A 20,117-nucleotide genomic window follows, 5' to 3' on the forward strand; every position below is an offset into this window, starting at 1 on the left:
TAAACAACACCTCCATCCAAAAAAGAACCCCTTTTTGCACACACACACACACCCTCGTACATTTGCACTCGTTGCCAATGACAGGGAAGGAAAATCATTGAAAATCACTGTTTGAGGAAAATCTATGCAACAAATCTTTGCTTGAGAAACAGCTCTGCCAACCAGATTCCCAAGTGCCTTGGAATGAACCCTCCCCTGCCTGTCTTGTGCAACTAAATCCAGGGGCGTAGCCACTGGGGGGGGTAGGGAGCGGGTCGCCCCGCGCTCCACTCTGCGGGGGGCAACGCCCCCTGGCCCCTCCGCACCTCCACCGACGGCCGCCGTGGCCACCATCGCGGAGAGGCCGCCCCGATGCTGCTGGCTGCCATCCGCCACTCAACAGAGTGGCCGGGCTGGCGGGGCCGTGCACGGAGGCGGAGCTTGCTGAGCAGAATTGCTGCAACTCAACTCCCAAGCAAACTCAAAGGTAGCACTCGCTTCCGAATCTGGTTTCACAAACATAGGTTTTTGTGAAGGGAAAGAAAGAAGAGGAGGAGGAGGAGGAGGAGGAGGAGAGAAGGAATGGGATGCTCCAGCAGGTTTCGTCCCGGAGCTGTGAAACTGCCTCACTCACCGACTAGGTTCCGAGGGACTTGAACAGAGTCTTCGGAGAATTCGAGGAAGCTCCTGGCCTGCTTGCAGGCTTCCGGGGTCTGCGGAGGAGCAAAAGGGAACAGCATGCCAAGCAGCTCAACACACTAGGGTTGGTGGCTTGCAAGGTTCTAAGCCCCCAAGGCTGCTCAGGCCCGACAGACTGTTTGCAGGTCCTCCCACTGCACAGCCACATGGTGGGCCTTTCTCCCTCCCGGCCAAGACCCCAAAGTTTGTTCCTCCTCAGTTAAAGCCGCCTTGCTTACCAAGCCCCACAACCGGAGTTTCCGGCCCCGCTCACAGGATTCATTTATCAGGTGGTCTTTGTTCCTTTTCTCTACGCAGCAGCACCAAGTGAAACGAAAGCAGCCCGGCCCACCCCTCTTTCTCCTAGAATTCTAGAAGCAGCCCCCGGGCCCTACCTCCCCATAGATGCGGAAGGTGCAGGTCTCCTCGTCCAGTTCAATGGCAGTGACGCCCAGCACTTTCCGGGCCTGCTGGATGTTGGCCCCGTGGGTTCCGATGGCCAGCCCCATCAGGTCCTCCCGCACCGTGAACTCCTCCTGGAATGCCGACGCCAGCTGCTTACTCGTCTGCGGGGAGAGGCAGAGGCACAATGGGAAATAGCCCTCAGAGGTTGCGCGAGCCCCACCTCTCTTTTTCAAGCCTGGGCCCTCACCCCCCCACAAAAGGCCTAGCATTCAGGCCAGGCAGCCATGCTTGGAGAGGATTCTGGGAACAGAGCAGGTCTTATTAGACTGGATCAACTAAGGTTGGCATGTGGGTATGCCAAGGTTGTGACTTTCACAGAACAATGCGCCCACAGCGGGAGGTAGGAGCGTGCCTTCCAAATACCAGCTGCTGGAAACCGCAGGAGGGGAGAGCGGCTTGCAGGTTTCCCATAAGAGGTACCTGGCTGGCCACTGGGAGAACAGGATGCTGGACTGGATGGGCCTCTGGCCATCTTCTGCCATCCATACCTGGCGGGGAGTTCTCCCAGATTGAAACACTGCATTCTCCAGGTACTGCTTCACATTTTAGAAAGATACCCTTCTGCCTCCCCACTTTGCACTCCTGTCCTTCGGGCCCAGTATGGCAGCTACTGTCAGCTAGTCCTGAGCCAGAGATTTCCCCCCCTCCTGCCTCTCTCTCTCTCACCTCCAAGTGTTTGTTGGCCTCCTCATTCCGGGACATGAGCATCAGCTTAGTCCGGATACTGCGCAAGTGCATGTCGCCCAGCAGAGATGCCCTCTTGACAGTGGACTCATTTGTGGACTGCAGGGGAGAGAGCAAAGGTCAGTTAGGCCGCTGTGTGCTGGCCAATGAAGAACACAGGTGAGCCTACAACACAGAATTGCCCCACCAGGCTTTAATGTGCTTCGCCTAACAATAATTCAAGCTGTCAGGTTAAGGCAGGGGTAGGCAACCTCAGGCCCGTGGGCCAGATGCGGCCCAATCGCCTTCTCCATCCAGCCCACGGATGGTCTGGGAATCAGCGTGTTTTTACATGTTGTAGAATATGTCCTTTTATTTAAAATGCATCTCTGGGTTATTTGGGGGCCTGCCTGGTGTTTTTACATGAGTAGAATGTGTCCTTTTATTTAAAATGCATCTCTGGGTTATTTGTGGGGCATAGGAATTCGTTCATTATTTTTCCCCAAAATATAGTCCGGCCCACCACATGGTCTGAGGGACGGTGGACTGCCCCACGGCTGGAAAAGGTTGCTGACCCCTGGGTTAAGGGTTTGTCGCTGTCAAGTTATCCACCCAGTTAAAATGAAAGCTAATTTAACACGGAAACTGCAGTGGTCTTGGAGAGGATCATTTCCTCTGAAGCGAGAAAACTCCCTCCCCCCCCCCATCCAGGGAAGACTCCCTTTATCATGTTCCAAGTGCAAAATGAGAGATCCTCCACAGGCCTGGATGAGAAATATGCAAGAGCTGCCCCAAGCAGATGTAGAAGTTGCAGTTGCGCATTTAGTGGTCCTCTGCAGTTTCTGCCACTAGAGGGGAGTGAAGATCCACACAAGTTCCAGCTCTGAGCCGGCAATGGCCCACCAACAAGTCACAGGCATTTCCTCCCAACTTGGTCCAGCTAAGCAGGCAGACACCACCCCCCGAAAGCAGAGGAAGATCCTTACAAGGATGACGAGCTCACTGCTAGTGGAACTGAGGAAGATGCAGTTCGCGCTCACGGCTTTCTTGAACTCTTTGTGCACGTTTTCGTTTGAGCAGCTGCGAAGAGGAAACAGAGGAACGGTCAGGGCCGGTGCTAGGGTTTTTTGCGCCCTAGGCGAGATCACCTTCTGGCGCCCCACCCCTGGCCAATCATATTTCAAACACAGGGCACCGGCCCCGCCGGTGGCCTCCCCCCTCCCTGCACACCGCCAGATGGCCGGTGGGGTGCAACCAGCCACCAAGCTGAAGAACTACTGGCTGCCAGGCTTGGCCCCGAATTAGCATTAGAACTTCCAGCTTGCAGGACCAATTTCATCTACCAGGCTTCCTTCCCCATGGTGTATTCTCCAAACCTAGCCTCCATTTGCCTCACATCTGATGTGATAAGTAGCATCATGTGCGGGGCAGGTAGAGACATGGCTGGATCCTGCTGCTGAAAAGCAGGATTGAACTCCCTGCCTGTCAGCTGATGCACAGACAATTCAGTTCTGCTTGTTTGGGTGTCCCAGCGAGTTCTCCACTGGGAACAAAATGTTGTCATTTTGAGTGTTCCTGCCAGCCATGTCCTCTGCCAAGATACCCCATTTTACCCTCTGTGGCTCCCACCTGACTGTAAACATTATTTTTATTCCGTACTTCTGAAAATACTGAGGTTACCCTGAGTAGGCTGCTATATCCCTCTTGATTTTTAGTGGCCTTGGTTTGGGCCCAGCTCTTAGTACTCAGCAGCTGAGTTTGCTATTAAAAGAACTGAGGATTGTTACGATTTTAATGTGCTTCTTGACGTGTCTTTTATTTATATCGTGCTCTGAACACTCTGTTAAAAGTGGAAAGGCAAAACTATAAATTGGGGAAATAAATAAACGTGCCACCTTGCCGACAAAGGTCCGTATAGTTAAAGCTATGGTTTTCCCAGTAGTGATGTATGGAAGTGAGAGCTGGACCATAAAGAAGGCTGATCGCCGAAGAATTGATGCTTTTGAATTATGGTGCTGGAGGAGACTCTTGAGAGTCCCATGGACTGCAAGAAGATCAAACCTATCCATTCTGAAGGAAATCAGCCCTGAGTGCTCACTGGAAGGACAGATCGTGAAGCTGAGGCTCCAATACTTTGGCCACCTCATGAGAAGAGAAGAATCCTTGGAAAAGACCTTGATGTTGGGAAAGATGGAGGGCACTAGGAGAAGGGGACGACAGAGGACGAGATGGTTGGACAGTGTTCTCGAAGCTACGAACATGAGTTTGACCAAACTGCGGGAGGCAGTGGAAGACAGGAGTGCCTGGCGTGCTCTGGTCCATGGGGTCACGAAGAGTCAGACACGACTAAACGACTAAACAACAACAACAACAACAACTGTGCCTCTATGATGTGTCCCAATGTAACCTGAAAATACATAGTATTACTTAGCAGTATGTATGCACCTGCATGTGGAGCCACTTCATGCTATTTCACAAAATGTGGGGGGGGGGCGCACTAGCAGGTGGTAAGATCCCTCTGGGGACACCAGCTGGTACTTTAAAGTAAGGATTAGCAGGAATATGTGTGCAGTTGAACCAGTTGGAAAATACTGACCCTATTTTGATAAAATTAAAAACCACCCCATGTGCAGCAGATTGTGTCTGTTTTATTCCCCCCACACTAAGCAAAGTGAAACACTGAAATGTTCAGTAGAGGATTTCTCACTTGTCTCATTTGGGAGTGCATGCCTGGGAAACACAGAACCACCATTTTAAAAGTGGCTGACAAAAAGCGGGAGAGAGGCTTTGTGTGGCTTGATCTTTCATTGGAATAAAGAAGAAGAGAAGCATTTTGGTTCCCGTTCTCTGGGGAAATTGTGGTGCTTCCCCCTCACAATAGCCTGCAGGGCCCAGGGCCTGGGGGAACGGAGAGGCCCAGAAACCAAAGCCTGCACATTGTACACTGAGGGGTGGGGTGGGGTGGAGAACCTCTGTGTGAAGGAAAACTGTGTTGCAAAAAGGAGGGCCTAGAAACGGAGCGCTGGAAGGGCGCACAGAATCCCGTGCCGCTCCAGCACCGCGCCCAGGTCCCTGCCTGCCAGGTCCCTTCCCCAGCCCCGGGTGGGGTGGCGTGGGTGGTGGGGCATGGCGCTCCCAGCCTCCGCGAGCGCCTGTTGTAGCCCAGAGCTTCCGGGCCCCACGGCAGGCGCTCTCCTGCCTGCCTGCAGCCCCGGCGACGTTTTGTCGCGCACTTGCTCGCCATGCTGGCGGAGAGGGAAGGCGCTGTCGGAGCCCTCGCTCTCCCTTATGGGCACGGCGGGCGGCAGGCTGGCAGCGCCCCCTCCATTTTCGCGCTCTAGGCAGTCGCCTAGTCTGCCTTTGTGGACGCTCTGGCCCTGGGAACGGTAACAAGTTTTGGGAAAGTGTGAGCTGCTAAAAGTTCAGGCTTCCACATGCGTTGGACCTGTGAATCCGTACATGAAGTCTGGAGGCAGGTTTTACCAGAGATCTCTCAGATTGTAGGCAGCCCAGTGAATCTCTATGCCAGGCTACGTTTACGATCAACATTCGCGGAGGACAGTGCAGAGCTAGTTTGTAAAACTCTGTTTATGTATTTGTGGGCTGAGACTAGAATGACCAATGGAGAAATGGATGGAGAAATGCGGTGAACGTTTCCCTTCACATTTGGTTTAAGGAGGCCTTACATCTTGCTTATTCAGAAAAGTTGACTCATTCAATAGAGCACCCTCCTGAAACCTACTTCCCTTCTGTTAAGAAGCTCTTAGGCTTCTTTCCCTTCAGATGGAGCAAATGTCTGCACAGCGCAAGCAAAATCAATAATAATAATAATAATAATAGTTTGGATTTGATATCTCGCTTTATCACTACCCGAACAAGTCTCAAAGCGGCTAACATTCTCCTTTCCCTTCCTCCCCCACAGCAAGCACTCTGTGAGGTGAGAGGGGCTGAGATTCAAAGAAGTGTGACTAGCCCAAGGTAAGAGATTTGAATCGGAAAGAATGTGGATTTGGCAGGCAAGCTACCCCTCTCCCACACACAGTTGTTGTTGTTGTTGTTGTTGTTGTTGTTGTTGTTGTTACCCCACCCATATGACTGGGTATCCCCAGCCACTCTGGCGGCTTACAGAATATATAACATAATGAAGCATCAAACATTAAAAACTTCCTGATACAGGGCTGCCTTCAGATGTCTTCTAAAAGTTGTGCAGTTCTTTATCTCCTTGGCATCTGAAGGGAGGGCATTCCACAGGGAGGGCGCCACTACCGAGAAGGCCCTCTGCCTGGTTCCCTGTAACTTCTTTTCTCGCAATGAGGGAACCAGCAGAAGGTCCTCCCTTGGAGGAGGACCTTAGTGTCCAGGCCGAGCGATGGGGGTGGAGACGCTCCTTCAGGTATGCTGGGCTTTAAAGGTCAGCGCCAACACTCTGAATTGTGTTTATGTTAACACTCACGCCTCCTTGAGATCCTCTGGTACGGCAATGGTGACTTTGAAAAAGCTGCACTTGGTGGCCACTTTGCTGGGGTTGACAGGCCGCAGCCGCTCCAACGTAACAATTTCATTGTAGATGGCATCACAAGCGGCGTATTCTATGACGTAGAACTGCAAGAGAAGGACGAGATGAGAGGGAGCCACAAAGAAGAGCCCCTTCACTGACACGGCAAAGGAAGAGGCCAAAAGAGCTGCAGTTATGTTCTGCCTTTAGAGTTGTTAAGCCGAAGTAAACTCAAACAGGAGGGGGAAAGTGAATTCTAACTGCACATTGTGCCTCTGGGAAGAAAAGAAGCCTGGCAAGTCAGGCTGGCTTATGACCCTGGAAGCTTACTTGCTTTCATTATTTTTATTTACTTAAACAAATCATACTCTACCTATTCCCATCAAGTGAACTTAAGGCAGATTACGACAACCTCATAACAACACGTCACAGAAGCATCCTAAGAACATCTGCATTGCAGCACCATCACTATTCCGCATTTTGGCCCATGGTGTCCAGATGCTCTGGGAGCCAACCTGTGAGCGTTTCCTGTGCACATGGAGAGCTCCTACCATGCGCAGGGGAGGTGGGAGGGGCTGCAGCTCCTGTACCGAGCTTCATGTGTTAATGGTGAGAGGGACAGGCCACTCCGCCCCCTCCCTGAATGCCTGTGAATATTTCAAGGGGGGATATATTTTGTTCCATACTTACGTCTCCTTTCATCATTCGAACCCTGGCCAGCCACCAGCCACATGGCTCGTGCTCATTGGCTCGGGAATAAACCTAAGGGAACAGGGAAATTCAAGTTAGGGGGCCACTCTGCACTCCCAGCAGCTTCCTACCTCATCCCGCTGCTCCATCCCCACCTCCCACCCCACCCCAGAAGGGTGCAGAAAGCCTCTTGGCAGCCTTCACTCACCTCCACCTCATCCCCTTCCAAAATCTCCTTGCTGTAGTCCGCGGGTGGGGGCAGCCGCACGTCGCTGAAGGGGATTTGCCTTTCGGGCTGCCAGCTGGGAAGAGGAAGAGAGTTATTCCCAGGCGACAGTAAGGGGAGACCAGCTACCCATCAACACACAACGCTGCTTCACAAGCTGTGGGAGATGCTTGGGGCTAGAGTCGAATTTTGCACAGGTGAAAGCAGCAGGGACCTTAGGTCAACACTGGCACGCGCCCCTCCCACCAATTCGCAACGGCTGTTTCGTAGAAGCACACTCCACTGCTAACAAGCTATTCTCTTCTCTAATGACTCAGCAGCGTGCATTGGACAACGGCAGCCGGCCTGAACTCCCCCCCACCCCCTGCTACTAGCAACATGCTTTTCCAACCACAATTGCACATGCCAGAAAAAATTCCAGACCCCTGGCTGCACACACACCTAGGAAATCAAATGTATCACCTTGTGGCTTTAATTCCACCACCCTCTCCCTCCAGAGCTCTGGAACGCTGGCTCTTAAATATTCAATGCTGGCTCCCAGGAACCACAACTATTTGGCAACGCCGCTGGTTAGACATAAAGGCTGATGGGGGTCAAAATAGTTTAGAGACAAGGAAGCCTGCTAAGAGTATGCAGGCGTTCTTTGGGGGGGGGGGCAGAGGCAAGATGAAAGAAATGGGGGGAGGAGAATGCAAAGGCAAATCCCCCACTCAGGAAACACAACAAGGAGGGCTGGAGACTGGGACCTACGGTGGGTATTTATAGCCCGACCCGCCTCTCGCGGGGAGATCGTGCCGCAACTGTGTTCCGGCGGCCCTGTCAGAGCACAATCCTGGGAACTGGCCGTGGTGCTGCAAATGCTGCCTCATTAACTGCAGCGGAATTAGGCAGCGTTTGCATACCACCGCCACGCCCACACCATCCTGGGTGGGGAGACAGAGGCAGCCAGACACAGGTGCTGGCAGGCTGCCGGCCTCCCTTTGCTCACTAGTCCCTACTGGCTGACAACCAGAGCCGCAGCAAACTCGGGCGGCCTGTCAGTGAGAGCTCCAGCAAAGCCAGCACCTGCTCTTCTCAGGGAGCAGGGCCAGCGTTTAACCTCCGCCCACAAAGCTTTTTATTTTTTTCCGGGTGGAGTGGTGGGGGAGCAGGCGGTCGCTTGACTGCAGCGCCTAGAGGCCAGGGGGGAGGGCTTCCTTCCTTACAGCTGCTGCGGAGACACACGTCTCCCTGACGCTTCAGCTGCTGAGGAAGGACCTTTGCGAGCGGCTCAAACCTCTCTTCTCCGGCACGCACTTTTGGCTTTCTGCTGAGTCAGGAATTTCAGTCACTTTTGCCTCTCCACCCTTCCAATAAGCAGCTTTTTAAAACAAACAAACAAACAAACAAAACCCCAACCAAACCTGTTGCTTGCGAGTGCCAAGGTATTTGCCGCGCAATAAGCTTCCAGACTGCATGCAGAGATCTTTACGGAGGTGGGGCTGGGGTACAGCCCCCCCCCCTGCTCCATAACTGCTGGGGAATTGAGGCACTCTAACATTACCAGCACCAATGCTGTGCGATGCCTGCACAGGTGGGTGACAAAGTCCTCTTGGCAGGCATCCCCGCAACCTCCTGTCTCCACAGACAAATGAGGGAGAACAGGGTTAGGGGTGTCTGGCTCAAGGGACATGAAGATTGAAGATGAAGAAGGGGGGAAGCCCAGGCCAAGGAGGAAGGAACCACCAATAATCAGCCCCAGAGAACTGCTGAGGCAGCCCCTTCCCCACTTCCCTGGGGTGACCAAACAACTGTGTGTGCTCCTGAAGGGACCCCCAGCCAGGGTGAGAGAGCTTTGTTGCGCTGCTGTATTTGGTAGCCCGGGGGTGCCTAGTTTGATACAGCAGCTGGTAGTCAGGCAGTGAACTCCAGGTGGGAGGGGAGGAGAGCAATCTAGCCACCGGCAGGAGTTGCTACAAAGCAAGAGCAGAGCTCCAGGAAGAAAGCCCCTGTTTCTTCCCCTCGGGCCAGCTGCCACCAGAGTGCAAAGCAGGGGATGGGAATGGCCAGCATTCCTGGGTGAGAGCAAGGGACATTTTGGGGGGGGGGCAGTGACTGTCCGCAATAATAATATTATTTCAATCTCCCAGGAGCCAGCATGGAGCTATAGGCACCAGCCCCACACAGCGTTCATATTACACAAGGTGCCGGCTTCATATGTCTAGGCAAATAAGCCCCAGCTCTGCCAGGTCAGTGGGGTTTCATTGCCAGAGGTGGCTCTGAGCCAGTATACCAGGGTTGTATCCTCATCATACAATGGACCTCAAAAACGCAGGGGCAGCCACTACTTCCAGAGAGCTGGTCTTGGCCTGCCAGCTCTCTGACAAAACAGCAGAGTAGGGCACAGCCGGGCCACGCCTCTTGCGGACACTCACTTGTTCTCGAAGGATATCGTGACCGAGTCTTCGTGGACATCTTTAACAAAACCCTGGAAGGGAAGGAACAGACAAGAGACAGCACATTAACACCACAGCTGGCATCGTCCCCAAAGCACACCGCAAAGGGGGCAGTGCTGGCTGAGCAAAAAAGGAGCCCTGCAGAAGGAGCCACCACCACCAAGCCACCGCATCCCTCGACTGGGACCAGTGGACCCAAGGTACCAAACAGCCAATGCAAAGCAGCAGCATGGAAAGGGAGACTTCGTAAGAGAAGAACAGCTCTGCAGAAGCAAAGGCTGCAACTTGGCGACATCCCCCAAAGACGTGATCCTCTGAGTCACTGGCCCCTGAGGGCAAATAAGGGGGCTGGAACCTGAAAGCCCAACCAGGTGTGGCATCGCCTTCATGACTCTTGATACAACAGGAACAGAGAAAGGCAGGGAAAAGAAAGGAACAGACAAGAGACAAGCAGTGGCTCTTGATGCATCAGGTGAAGGTTTGGGAAATAAGAATCAGGCCAAAGAGTGCATCCTGTTCTCACAGTGGCCAACCAGATGCCCACAAGCAGAATCTGAGCACAAGAACATCCTCTCCTCCTGTGGTTTCCAGCAACTGGTATTCAGAAGCATTGCTGCCTCCAGCTGTGGAGACAGAACACATCCATTGTGGCTAATAGCCACTGAAAGCCCTCTCCTCCTCCTCCATGAATCTGTCTAAACCTCTTTTAAGGCATCTAGGCCATCACTACCTCCTGTGGGAGGGAGTTCCATAGTTTTAACTAGGTGCTCCATGATATACCAGTACTTCCTTTTACATGTCCTTTTCAGGAAGACTTCTCTCTCCCTCATACACACCCCACCCTGTCACATTTACTCCTTCTAAAGCACATTCCCTGCCAGACTAGCCAACACCAACACTAGCTAGCTCATGACTCAAAGAACACATGGCAGCTTCCTTTCAGAGCTCAGGAGCTCACATGCTGAAAGGCCTGTGGGTCAGGTGGCACTTCGCTTCTTCCGCAGCAGAGGACCCCACTCTTAGCCCTCACTCAAAGCCAACCACAACCTGCCCATCCATTTTTAATCCCAAAGCAATGGAGGGCTGCTTGGGGTCAGGGAAAGGTGCTCAGTGGGACAGTCGTTTGGGAGGAATGTCTGATTCCCTGGGAGCAACCCTCTATTCACTTGCTCATTTACAACATTTATAACCCATTTTTCCTTTAAAAAAATCCAAGACAGTTTCAAGATTAAAACTTGAATGGCCTGGCTTGTACCAGGATTGACATTGGGGACAACTGCAAGAGGAACAGTAACACTTCTAAGTGAATGTTTTCTGGAGTTGCTAGGAAAAAAAGGGCCCGACAGGCAAATGGTTAGCCTGGTTAACGAACACAGGTGGATAAACATTTTGGGGGGGGGGGAACCAATGACATTTTTGAAGGGGAAAACCATGCTTGGATTAATAATTGATTTCTGATTTAGGAAGGCCAACTCCACCCCTGAATACAGGCTAAATAGCATTCCACAAACAACCTCTCTGTGTGGTGGCCATTCTCTGCCACAGCCTTATCCCTCCAGGCATGTGGCTTTTAGAAGACGGGGTGCAGTCATGCCCCTGCCCCTCTCTTCATCTCCTGCTGCCCACAACCTGGGACATTCGGCACTGCCTGGTGGGGGGGGGGCAGCCGCAGGGGTGCAATCAAGGGAGGGAGGCATGAACATGTTCTGAGTTTGGAGCGTGATGAGGGCAGGGTGAAATGTCCTGCATGTCTAAAGGGTGATGGGAGGAACAGGTGCTCCTGGGGACAGATGTCTCCTCCGCCAGCTGCTCAGCTACGAGCAGACAGCCACACGTCTCCTTCCCAGCTCCAGAGGAAGCCGGCTTTAAGCTGAGTTCATTGCCCAGTAAGCAATGCCACTATCCCAGCACACACAACTCACTGGGACAGAGGAAACGTAAGCTTGTAATCTCACCACTCAACCCCCCCCCCCGACCAGCGGCTGTTGGAAGCAGAAAGGAGTTCCCTCTGGTTGGAAGAGGTGGCATTAAATACGGTATATCCTTGACTATGTGGCTGCCTCCCAAGACTCCTTTCCTCAACAGCATGCTAAAAATCTCTCTCCTCCTCCTAGGACCTGATGACCTCTTTAGCAAGTCTGGATGCTACTTGCAACTTGATCGCCCAAGCAAAATAGTCCTCCAGACCCACATTAAGTGCATAATAAGAGCCTGCTGGATCAGGCCAAAGGCCCATCTCAGCCAGCACCCTGTTCTTCCAGGGACCTACCAGGTGCCTGTGGGAAACCTGCAAGGAGGATTTGAGCACAAGAGCCCCCTCCCTTCTTCCCAGTAACTGCGGAGGTGGAGCATAGCTTTCATGGCTAACAGCCATTGACAGCTCTCTCCTCTAAACCTCTTTTAAAGCCATCTGGCTTGACGGACATCCCTAGCTCCTGTGGGAGTGAGTTCCACGGTTTAACCACGAGTTGCAAGAAGAAGTACTTTCTTTCAACTGTCCTGAATCTTCCAACATTCAGCTTTAGTGGATATCCACGGCAAGAGAGAGGGAGAAAAACTCCCCCCCCCTTGCTCCCTGTCTATCAGTCTAGTGGTCTAGCATCTTGAGGCCTTAGACACAGTCAACAGTTAGTCTGGCAATTCAGAGAGTAGCGAAGAGGCAGAGGGGGCACCATCCAACAAGGACCCGCAACTGTGTAATGTGGGCAGGATCAAAGATTCTGGAGTCTCTGAACTACTCTAGGCCCGCCCTCTCCCACAGCCTGCAGAGCTCCAAGAATCCCCTTTAAAGCCCTGCTGCGCCTGAGGCTATATACGTCTCCAGGCCAGCAGAGAGAATCTCATTTATCATTCATTCAGCACAGATGGATCAGCCCCCTTCATTCCATGAGGCCAGCACACAGGAACATTTATATCTCCCACGTTCCACACCTCAAGCCCGGTCTACCTGCCCTCTGGCTTACGCTGCTAGGGCTAAATGAAAACTGCAGTGTCCAACCTTTGCAATGCTTGGGACATCAAGTCAAAGAGTTTCAAGGGACCCCCCCCTTTAAAGTTTCAAGCCCTCCATGCACACAAACCACTTCCATTCATGAGCAACTCTACAACTTGAGAACCCCTGAAATTGCACAGGATAATATTACTCTTTGGTGGATCACTGCCAATAAAATATTGTTGCTGCTGCTGCAAGCCATATAGCCATTGTCCGCTAGGCCGTCTGTGCACAACTTATTTGACATGCAGCGATATTCCACAAGCGTTCTCTCCTGCAGGGAACATGTACGCAAAGCTGCGTGCATAAAGTATTTCCAGCCTCGAACAGGGTAAAATACTTGAAACCTCAAGTATCAGCATAAAATTCTAGGCACCTGGTCAGCCAGGGCTCTCCCGGATCTAGCACAAGATATCCAATACAGCCACACCTGACTTTGAAAGAGGAAACACCTTGAAAAATTAGGGATTGTTAAAAGTTGAAAAGGGAAGTGAAGAGGGCCAAAGCTCTCTAGAACATGCATCCCCAAACTGCGGCCTTCCAGATGTTTTGGCCTACAACTCCCATGATCCCTAGCTAACAGGACCAGTGGTCAGGGATGGTGGGAATTGTAGTCCAAAACATCTGGAGGGCCGAAGTTTGGGGATGCCTGCTCTAGAATGTGTGGAGGTTGATCTGAGCCACAGTAACAGAAGCTCAGCTACAATGCAGAATGTAGATCAGGGCCAAGAAGATGACTAACAAGCAGCATCAAAGACTGAAGCCTTGTCCAAGTGAACACAAACTCTGGCAAAAGAAATGCAAGCAGACAATAAGGGATGCTTTAAGAGTAATAAGAATAGTAAGAACAACTGGGGAGCACATCCCTAAACACATTAAGACCAACAATAAACAATTATTCAAAAACATTAGTAATATGTAGGAAACCAGCTAGTGAGGTGGTGGGACCTTTGGACAACAATCAAGTCAAAGGAGGAAAAGGAGATTACAGAGTCCATTCTTTGAACTTGTCTTCGCAGAAGATGATGTGGAGCAGGTCCCTCTGCCTAAACTAACTTTCACAGGGAAGAAGTCTGAGGAACTGAGGTGAATAGGGGTCACAAGAGATGAGGTTGTAGGACTTAATTAAAAACTGAGAAATCACCAGGTCCAGATGGCAGCCACCTGAGAATTCATAAAAGAACTGAAACATGAACATATCAATCTGCTACAAAAAATACGCAACTTATCCCAAACTTCAGCCTTGACACCTGATGACAGGAAAGTGGCTGCTGTAAGACAAATTTTTAAAAAGGGATCTAGGGGGATCCTGGATATTACAAGCTGGATAGCTTAAAACTGTGAAAAGCTGGTGGTAAACATGTTCTTTGAAACTGTCAACAAGCACACAGGTTTTCAAAAAGCTACTGCTAAAAGCCCTCACCCAAGACTCCTCATTAAACTTAGCAGTCATGGGATAAGAGCAGCGGGACCCTTTGAATCAGTAACTGGTTACAGAAGAGGAAACAGAGAGTAGGAATAAACTGATGGTTCTCCTCATAGAGGGATGTAGAAAGTAGGGTCCCCCAAGGATTGGTATTGGGACCTGTGTTTTTTTCAATTGCTCATAAATGATCAGGAGTTAGGGGTGAGCCTTGAGGTAGCCAAGTCTGCTTATGACACCATTTTTATTTTATTTTTTTGTGGAATTGTAAGGAACTCCAAATGATCCAGCAGGTCCCTTCTTTTTGTTCTTAGACATGAAACCTTGGGGAAATGGAAATGTCAACCCTGCATTCAGCTGCTGTGGAAAAAGGCAAATTCCACATTAGGGGTCATTAGGAAATGGACTGAAAATAAAACTGCCAATATTGTAACAATGATATACAAATTTGTGGTAACCGTACTTGGAATACCATGTACAGTAAAGTACGGTACAGTATGTATGTTGTAGGGCTGGACACTGTTCAGAAAAGGACACACAAAATGATCAAGGAGTTTGAGAAACTCCTCTATGACAAAATGTTATATTTGGGTTTTTTTAGAAAAAAGGTGAGAATTGGGGGTGGGGAGTGATGATAGAAATGTGTACAATTATGTATGGTGAGAAAGTGGATAGAAAAAAAAAGATTTTCTCCTTCTCATAATACTAGAACTCATGGACATCCAACGAATTGGATCGTTGGAAATCTCAAAAGAGCAAAGGAAAGTACTTTTTCAAACAGTGCATGGTTAAAACTTTGGAATTCACTCCCAGAAGAGGCAGTGATGGCCATGAACTTGGGGAGGTTTTAGAAGAGGATTAGGCAAATTCAAAGAAGGTAAGGCTATCAATGGTCACTAACCATGATGGCTACATTTTACCTCCAATGCCAGAGGCAGCATGCCTCTTGACTTCACCAGTTGCTGAGAATCCCAAGTTCTGTTGCACTCAAATCCTGCTCCCCGTGGGCATCTGGTAGGCCACTGTGAGAACAGGACACTGACTCAGCTGGGCTCTTATGTTCTTACATCAACTATTACTAGGGGTAGTTAAAAGTTAACAGGATGTAGTCAACTACCAGTGGCACGGCAATACCGCCCTGTGTATTACTGCTTATGATTGATATTCTATCCACATGAAAACTGTTAAAAAAGAAAAAAAGGCCAGCTCATTAACCTTATTCTTATGCTTCAGGTAGAGCTACAACCCTGTTATTTTACTCTAGCGTACGCAGAAACAGCAACGCTAGAGATGTTCTACAAAGGACCGCCAGTAGTGACTGGCAGGCAAAAGCTCACCTTTCAAATTCTAAGAAATAGGGTCTTCCATGAAAACCTTTGGGAAGCCCAGGAACACACAAAAGAATTGGTTTGGGGCTCATGCATTTGAAAACAAAGATGGTGCTGCAGTAGCCAAGGAGCTGCAGAAACCTCCAAAGAGGAAGCTGCTGAAGTCGAAAGGCGGAAAAGAATATGGGCAAATAGTATACTGCAGCTTGGAAGTTAGTTAGCATACCCTCCCTCTCTGGATGCAATTTTATAAAACAGGGTGTAGTGAAGAATATGCCATTGCCAGGAGGAACGTGCAGTCTTTAAAATCCTGTTCAGAAGCCCAGCACCTTTCCATAGAACGACACAACGCTTGGCTCGAGTAGAGCGTTCCCACTTTCTCCTCATTCAGCTTTCTTGCAAGTCCACTAGGGCACATACAGCTTCCGGCAGTAGCCCCCACTTAAGCAGTTGCAACGGAGGTGCATGCAAACAAGCACTGCTGGAAGGAAGGATCTAGACAGCATGGGCTCCTCAATGGGAGACACCAGAGATGAAATGCTACACAGATGCTTGTTGTACATTTGCTCCCCATGCCATTTGAGCCAGTTACTTAAGATGTTTGCAGAAAGTGACATCACCTGAGTCCCCAGAAAACACAAACTGTCTTTTACCAGGAGACACTATTTGGTGCACAGCCCAGTATACTGTCTGCTCTTAGTGGCTCCAGGGCCTAAATGTATTTTCTGTCACCTGCTGCCCGATTCTTTTAAACAGAGATATCAGGGAATGAGCTCAGGATCTTCTGCATGCAAAAACAGGTGCACTACCAATGGAGGTACAGTTTAAGAACCCCACGTCTTCTGCAGCCCCCGTTTCCCAGGCTGAGAGTCTTTTGAGGACATGTAACATGATGCATGTTTCCTGGTGGTAAAAATGTTATGTGATAAGGTAGGGTTATGAGTTTAAAAATAAATTACTTGATAAGGAATCTATGGAGATGCCACAGCAAAGAGCATGCAGACAGGCTATAAATAACCCACTCCATTACGGGAGAAGAGGATTAGCCCCTCAAATATTTCAACAGTATGTCTTTTATTATTCTTAATACCCTTATTTATTAAATCTGTATACCGCCCTTCATCCGAAGATCATAGGGCGGTTCACAACATGAAAATACAAAATGAGAACACAAATGAAAATAGTTCTGGTTACAGGTAGGTAGCCGTGTTGGTCTGGATCGAAGTAAAATAAAAAAATTCCTTCAGTAGCACCTTAAAGACCAACTAAGTTTTTATTTTGGTATGAGCTTTCGTGTGCATGCACACTTCTTCAGATCTGAAGAAGTGTGCATGCACACGAAAGCTCATACCAAAATAAAAACTTAGTTGGTCTTTAAGGTGCTACTGAAGGAATTTTTTTATTTTACAAATGAAAATACAACATGAAAATACAAAATGAGAACACAAAAAACAAAAACATACCAGCAACCCCCCTCCACAAACACATTTAAAAGGCCACAGAATGCTAACCAGCCAAAGAAGAAGAAGAAAAAGAAGATGATGAAGAAGAATTTGGATTTGATATCCTGCTTTATCACTACCCGAAGGAGTCTCAAAGCGGCTAACATTCTCCCTTCCCTTCCTCCCCCACAACAAACACTCTGTGAGGTGAGTGGGGCTGAGAGACTTCAAAGAAGTGTGACTAGCCCAAGGTCACCCAGCTGCTGCATGTGGAGGAGCAGAGACACGAACCCGGTTCCCCAGATTACAAGTCTACCACTCTTAACCACTACACCACAAAGGCCTGGTTATAGAGAAAGGTTTTTGCTTGGTGCCTAATGAAGGCGCCAGGCAAACCTTCACAATTCATGGCCATCTACTGGTTGTGACTCCATTCTGAAGTGGGAAATCTAAAATTAGCAATAGACAATACACTGAGCCCCCACCTTGCAACCTTGTGATTAGGTTAGAAAATTCTCTGAGGCCTTTCTAAACAAGCAATAGCTTCTCACTACAGAATGGGGACCAGAGATTCCACTGAAACAAAATATCACTCCTCTACACAGTCCCAGTAGAACTTGGCAGAATTCAGAATCTCTCATACCCTAGATATCTTGGGCTTCCTCCTCTATGTTTGACCCTTCAGGTTGGGCAAAGCAGCATTCTTGACAACTAGATTCAGTGACGATGAAAGCCTCAACTTCTAGAGAGACTGGCATTCCTGCTACCACACTAAAGGAAGAAAAAGCCCTTTTCCAATAAGAAAAAAGGTGTGGATCAGGAACTGCCGAGCCCACTGGAGCCTGGGAACAGCCTGCTGGTCCTAATTTAGAGACACTAAAAGTTACTTGGGAAACTCAGGTCTTGCTACAATGAAAAACTGCTTTTAGCCCACTAAAGGTAATTCCAGCATGACTGGATGCTCAAAAGCAGTAAACTGCAAAGTGCAGGCCTTGAATCTGGAAGACAGACTGAGATCTCAGTTGGGCCCAGCCTTGTGCAAGCCGGAGGGATGATTAATTTCCCATCAGAACTAATCAGGGAAATGCATATAAAGTAACGCAGCATTTTATAGCAAAACAGGGTTACACTAATCCTACTGATGGGAGAGACCCATCACTCCACTTGCCTCGTAACACATTTGAAAGCACAAATGAAGTTGTCTCCTATTGCGCCAAACCACTGGCCCTGTATCGTCCATTGTGAGACGCAGCAAAGGATCAGCCAGAGGTCTTTCCTGCGCTGTCCTACCTGAGGCCCTTTTAGCTGGAGATGTCAGGCATGGAACGTGGAACTTAATACTCCCGCCACTGAACAATGGTACTTTCCAAGGTGGGTTTATTTCCCCCCTATTTTAACAGCACCTGCTTCATAAAAATACAAACAGAGTCATTCCCTACAAGGCAGGAAGGTTTTTCAAGGAGGGGTGGAATTGGAGCACCTTCCTTATATTGCCTTTACTTCCAGCACCTGGGCGGAAGCAGCACTTGGCGAGAGAAGAGCCGCAAGTCAGAAGAAACATGTGTCAGTGCCAATCAAGCAGCAAACAGATACAGTTACAAGATCTCCCATCCTTATTTCCTTACACAATAAAGGGACACTAAACTCGACTGCACTGTGATATAAATATATTTCTGCCTGCTGACTAATATGCTCATGGCATTTCAAGGTACTCTGTTTTGGAGGGAGTACCTTACCAGGAAAGGCAGGCTTTAGAATGTAGGGAAGGGGCAAGGGACTCAAAAAGATGTGCCTGATAGAGGAAACTAAAATAAAAATAGCAGGTAAGTGCAATATGAGGCTCAAGTGACACAAGAGACCCCTCCTTCCCTCCAGCCCAGCCTGTCAATGAGATCAGGCCTTTGGAAGGGAGCAGAGGCCTCTGTTAAGCTGATCCCCGGCATTGCAAAGCCATGAGATGAGCACTGCACTGTACTCAACCCTTCTATCCATAGACGTTGACCTGGCGACCACTCACAACCAACCTCATGCTACACTCCCAATCCACCCAGCCTCTTGATCTGCAACACACGCCCAAACCATAGCCCTACCTCTTAAGTCTGAAGGCCCAGAGCTCCCCCCCCCCGCCCCATAACGGGCCCTCTGACCCCTTCAACCCCACGCCCAGGGGAAGTCTCCTTTGCAGAACCCTGAGCGGCCCTTGCTTCCTTCCCCCTTTCTAGGGGCTTCACTTTCCAGAATCCCCAACCCCACCTTCCTCTTAAGCCCCCCCCCAGAAAGATACCCTCCTCCCCCACGCTCGCTTTTGCATGGCCCCTAGAAAAGCCACCCGACAGAAGAGGAGTCTCCGCCGCGCTCACACCCCCCCCATTTCAGCCCAGGGGTCCCCAACACCCAGGCCACAAAATGTACCGGGTTGGGGGGGGTGGAGTTGAAACAGACACCCCCCTGCCTCTGGGCTCCCCACCCTGGAAGCGTGGCCACCGCCCCCCCGCCTCGAAGCCCCTCACGCCCTCCCCGGGATCTCCATGGCAACCCCCGGGCCCCGCCCACCCACCCCCGGTCTCCACGGCAACGCCTGTCCCCGCACCCCCGCCTCACCTTGTAGAAGGCCCCGTTGGAGCCCCGCACCTCCACGGGCAGGCCTTCCATGGGCCCCGCTGGGGACGAGGGGGAGGGAGGGGCGGCCGCCGCCAAGGAGGGGGAAGGAGAAGGGGAAGTGCTGCCCCGGCAGCCGCCGCCGCCGCCCCCCCGCGGTTGTGGTGCCGCCGCCGGTGGGGGGATGGGGGCGGGGCGGGGCCCGGCCTCCTCCGGCTCCGCCACCGTGACCGGCCCCCAGCCGCGGCCTGGCGCGGCCCGGACTCCGCTCTCGGCCTTCCTCCGCCGCCGCCGCCGCTCCTCCTCCGGCCTCCTCCTCCTCCGGCTTCCCCGGCGCCGCCGAGAGCGAGAGAGGGAGAGAGAAGGAAGGAGCGAGAGAGCGCGCGCGCGCGCGCCTCAGAGGGAGGGAGGGAGGGAGAGCGAGGGAGACCTCCCCTCACACAGAGAGAGGGAGAGAGAGAGGAGAAGGAGCGCGCGCGCTGCGCTCCGCCCCCTCCCTTTCGCCGTGCGTGCCTCTGCGTACGCTCGCCCGCTCGCGCTGCGCCGGAGAAGGAGGAGCCCTCCCTCTCTCGCGGCGGGCCACGCCCACCGCGCGCCGGAGGCTCCAATCCCCGAGCGTCTCCGCTGCTCCCCGAGCGCCTCCTTCGCCCCTCCTTTGGCCAATCGCTGGCGAGCGCTCGCGCCAAAGGGCGGGTAACAGGAG

General features: G+C 51.0%; 1 protein-coding gene across 2 annotated transcripts in view; it reads right to left on the reverse strand.

The window, feature by feature from the left end:
- The window catches only part of FXR2 (FMR1 autosomal homolog 2), a 29,260-nt gene extending 9,417 nt beyond the window's left edge, over positions 1-19,843 (reverse strand). The window contains exons 1-9 of one of the 2 annotated variants that reach the window (XM_035135067.2): positions 19,418-19,843; positions 9,611-9,663; positions 7,179-7,272; positions 6,971-7,042; positions 6,239-6,387; positions 2,772-2,865; positions 1,789-1,905; positions 1,053-1,223; positions 614-692 (exon numbers count right to left, since the gene is read on the reverse strand). In XM_035135067.2, coding sequence (XP_034990958.2) covers positions 614-692; positions 1,053-1,223; positions 1,789-1,905; positions 2,772-2,865; positions 6,239-6,387; positions 6,971-7,042; positions 7,179-7,272; positions 9,611-9,663; positions 19,418-19,468 — 880 coding nt within the window. In that variant the 5' untranslated portion in view covers positions 19,469-19,843. The remainder of the gene's footprint in view (positions 1-613; positions 693-1,052; positions 1,224-1,788; positions 1,906-2,771; positions 2,866-6,238; positions 6,388-6,970; positions 7,043-7,178; positions 7,273-9,610; positions 9,664-19,417) is intronic. The other variant, XM_035135066.2, reaches the window with a different exon arrangement.
- Positions 19,844-20,117: the final 274 nt, after the last annotated feature.

Source organism: Zootoca vivipara, chromosome 13, assembly GCF_963506605.1.
Source record: "Zootoca vivipara chromosome 13, rZooViv1.1, whole genome shotgun sequence".
NCBI lineage: Eukaryota > Metazoa > Chordata > Lepidosauria > Squamata > Lacertidae > Zootoca > Zootoca vivipara.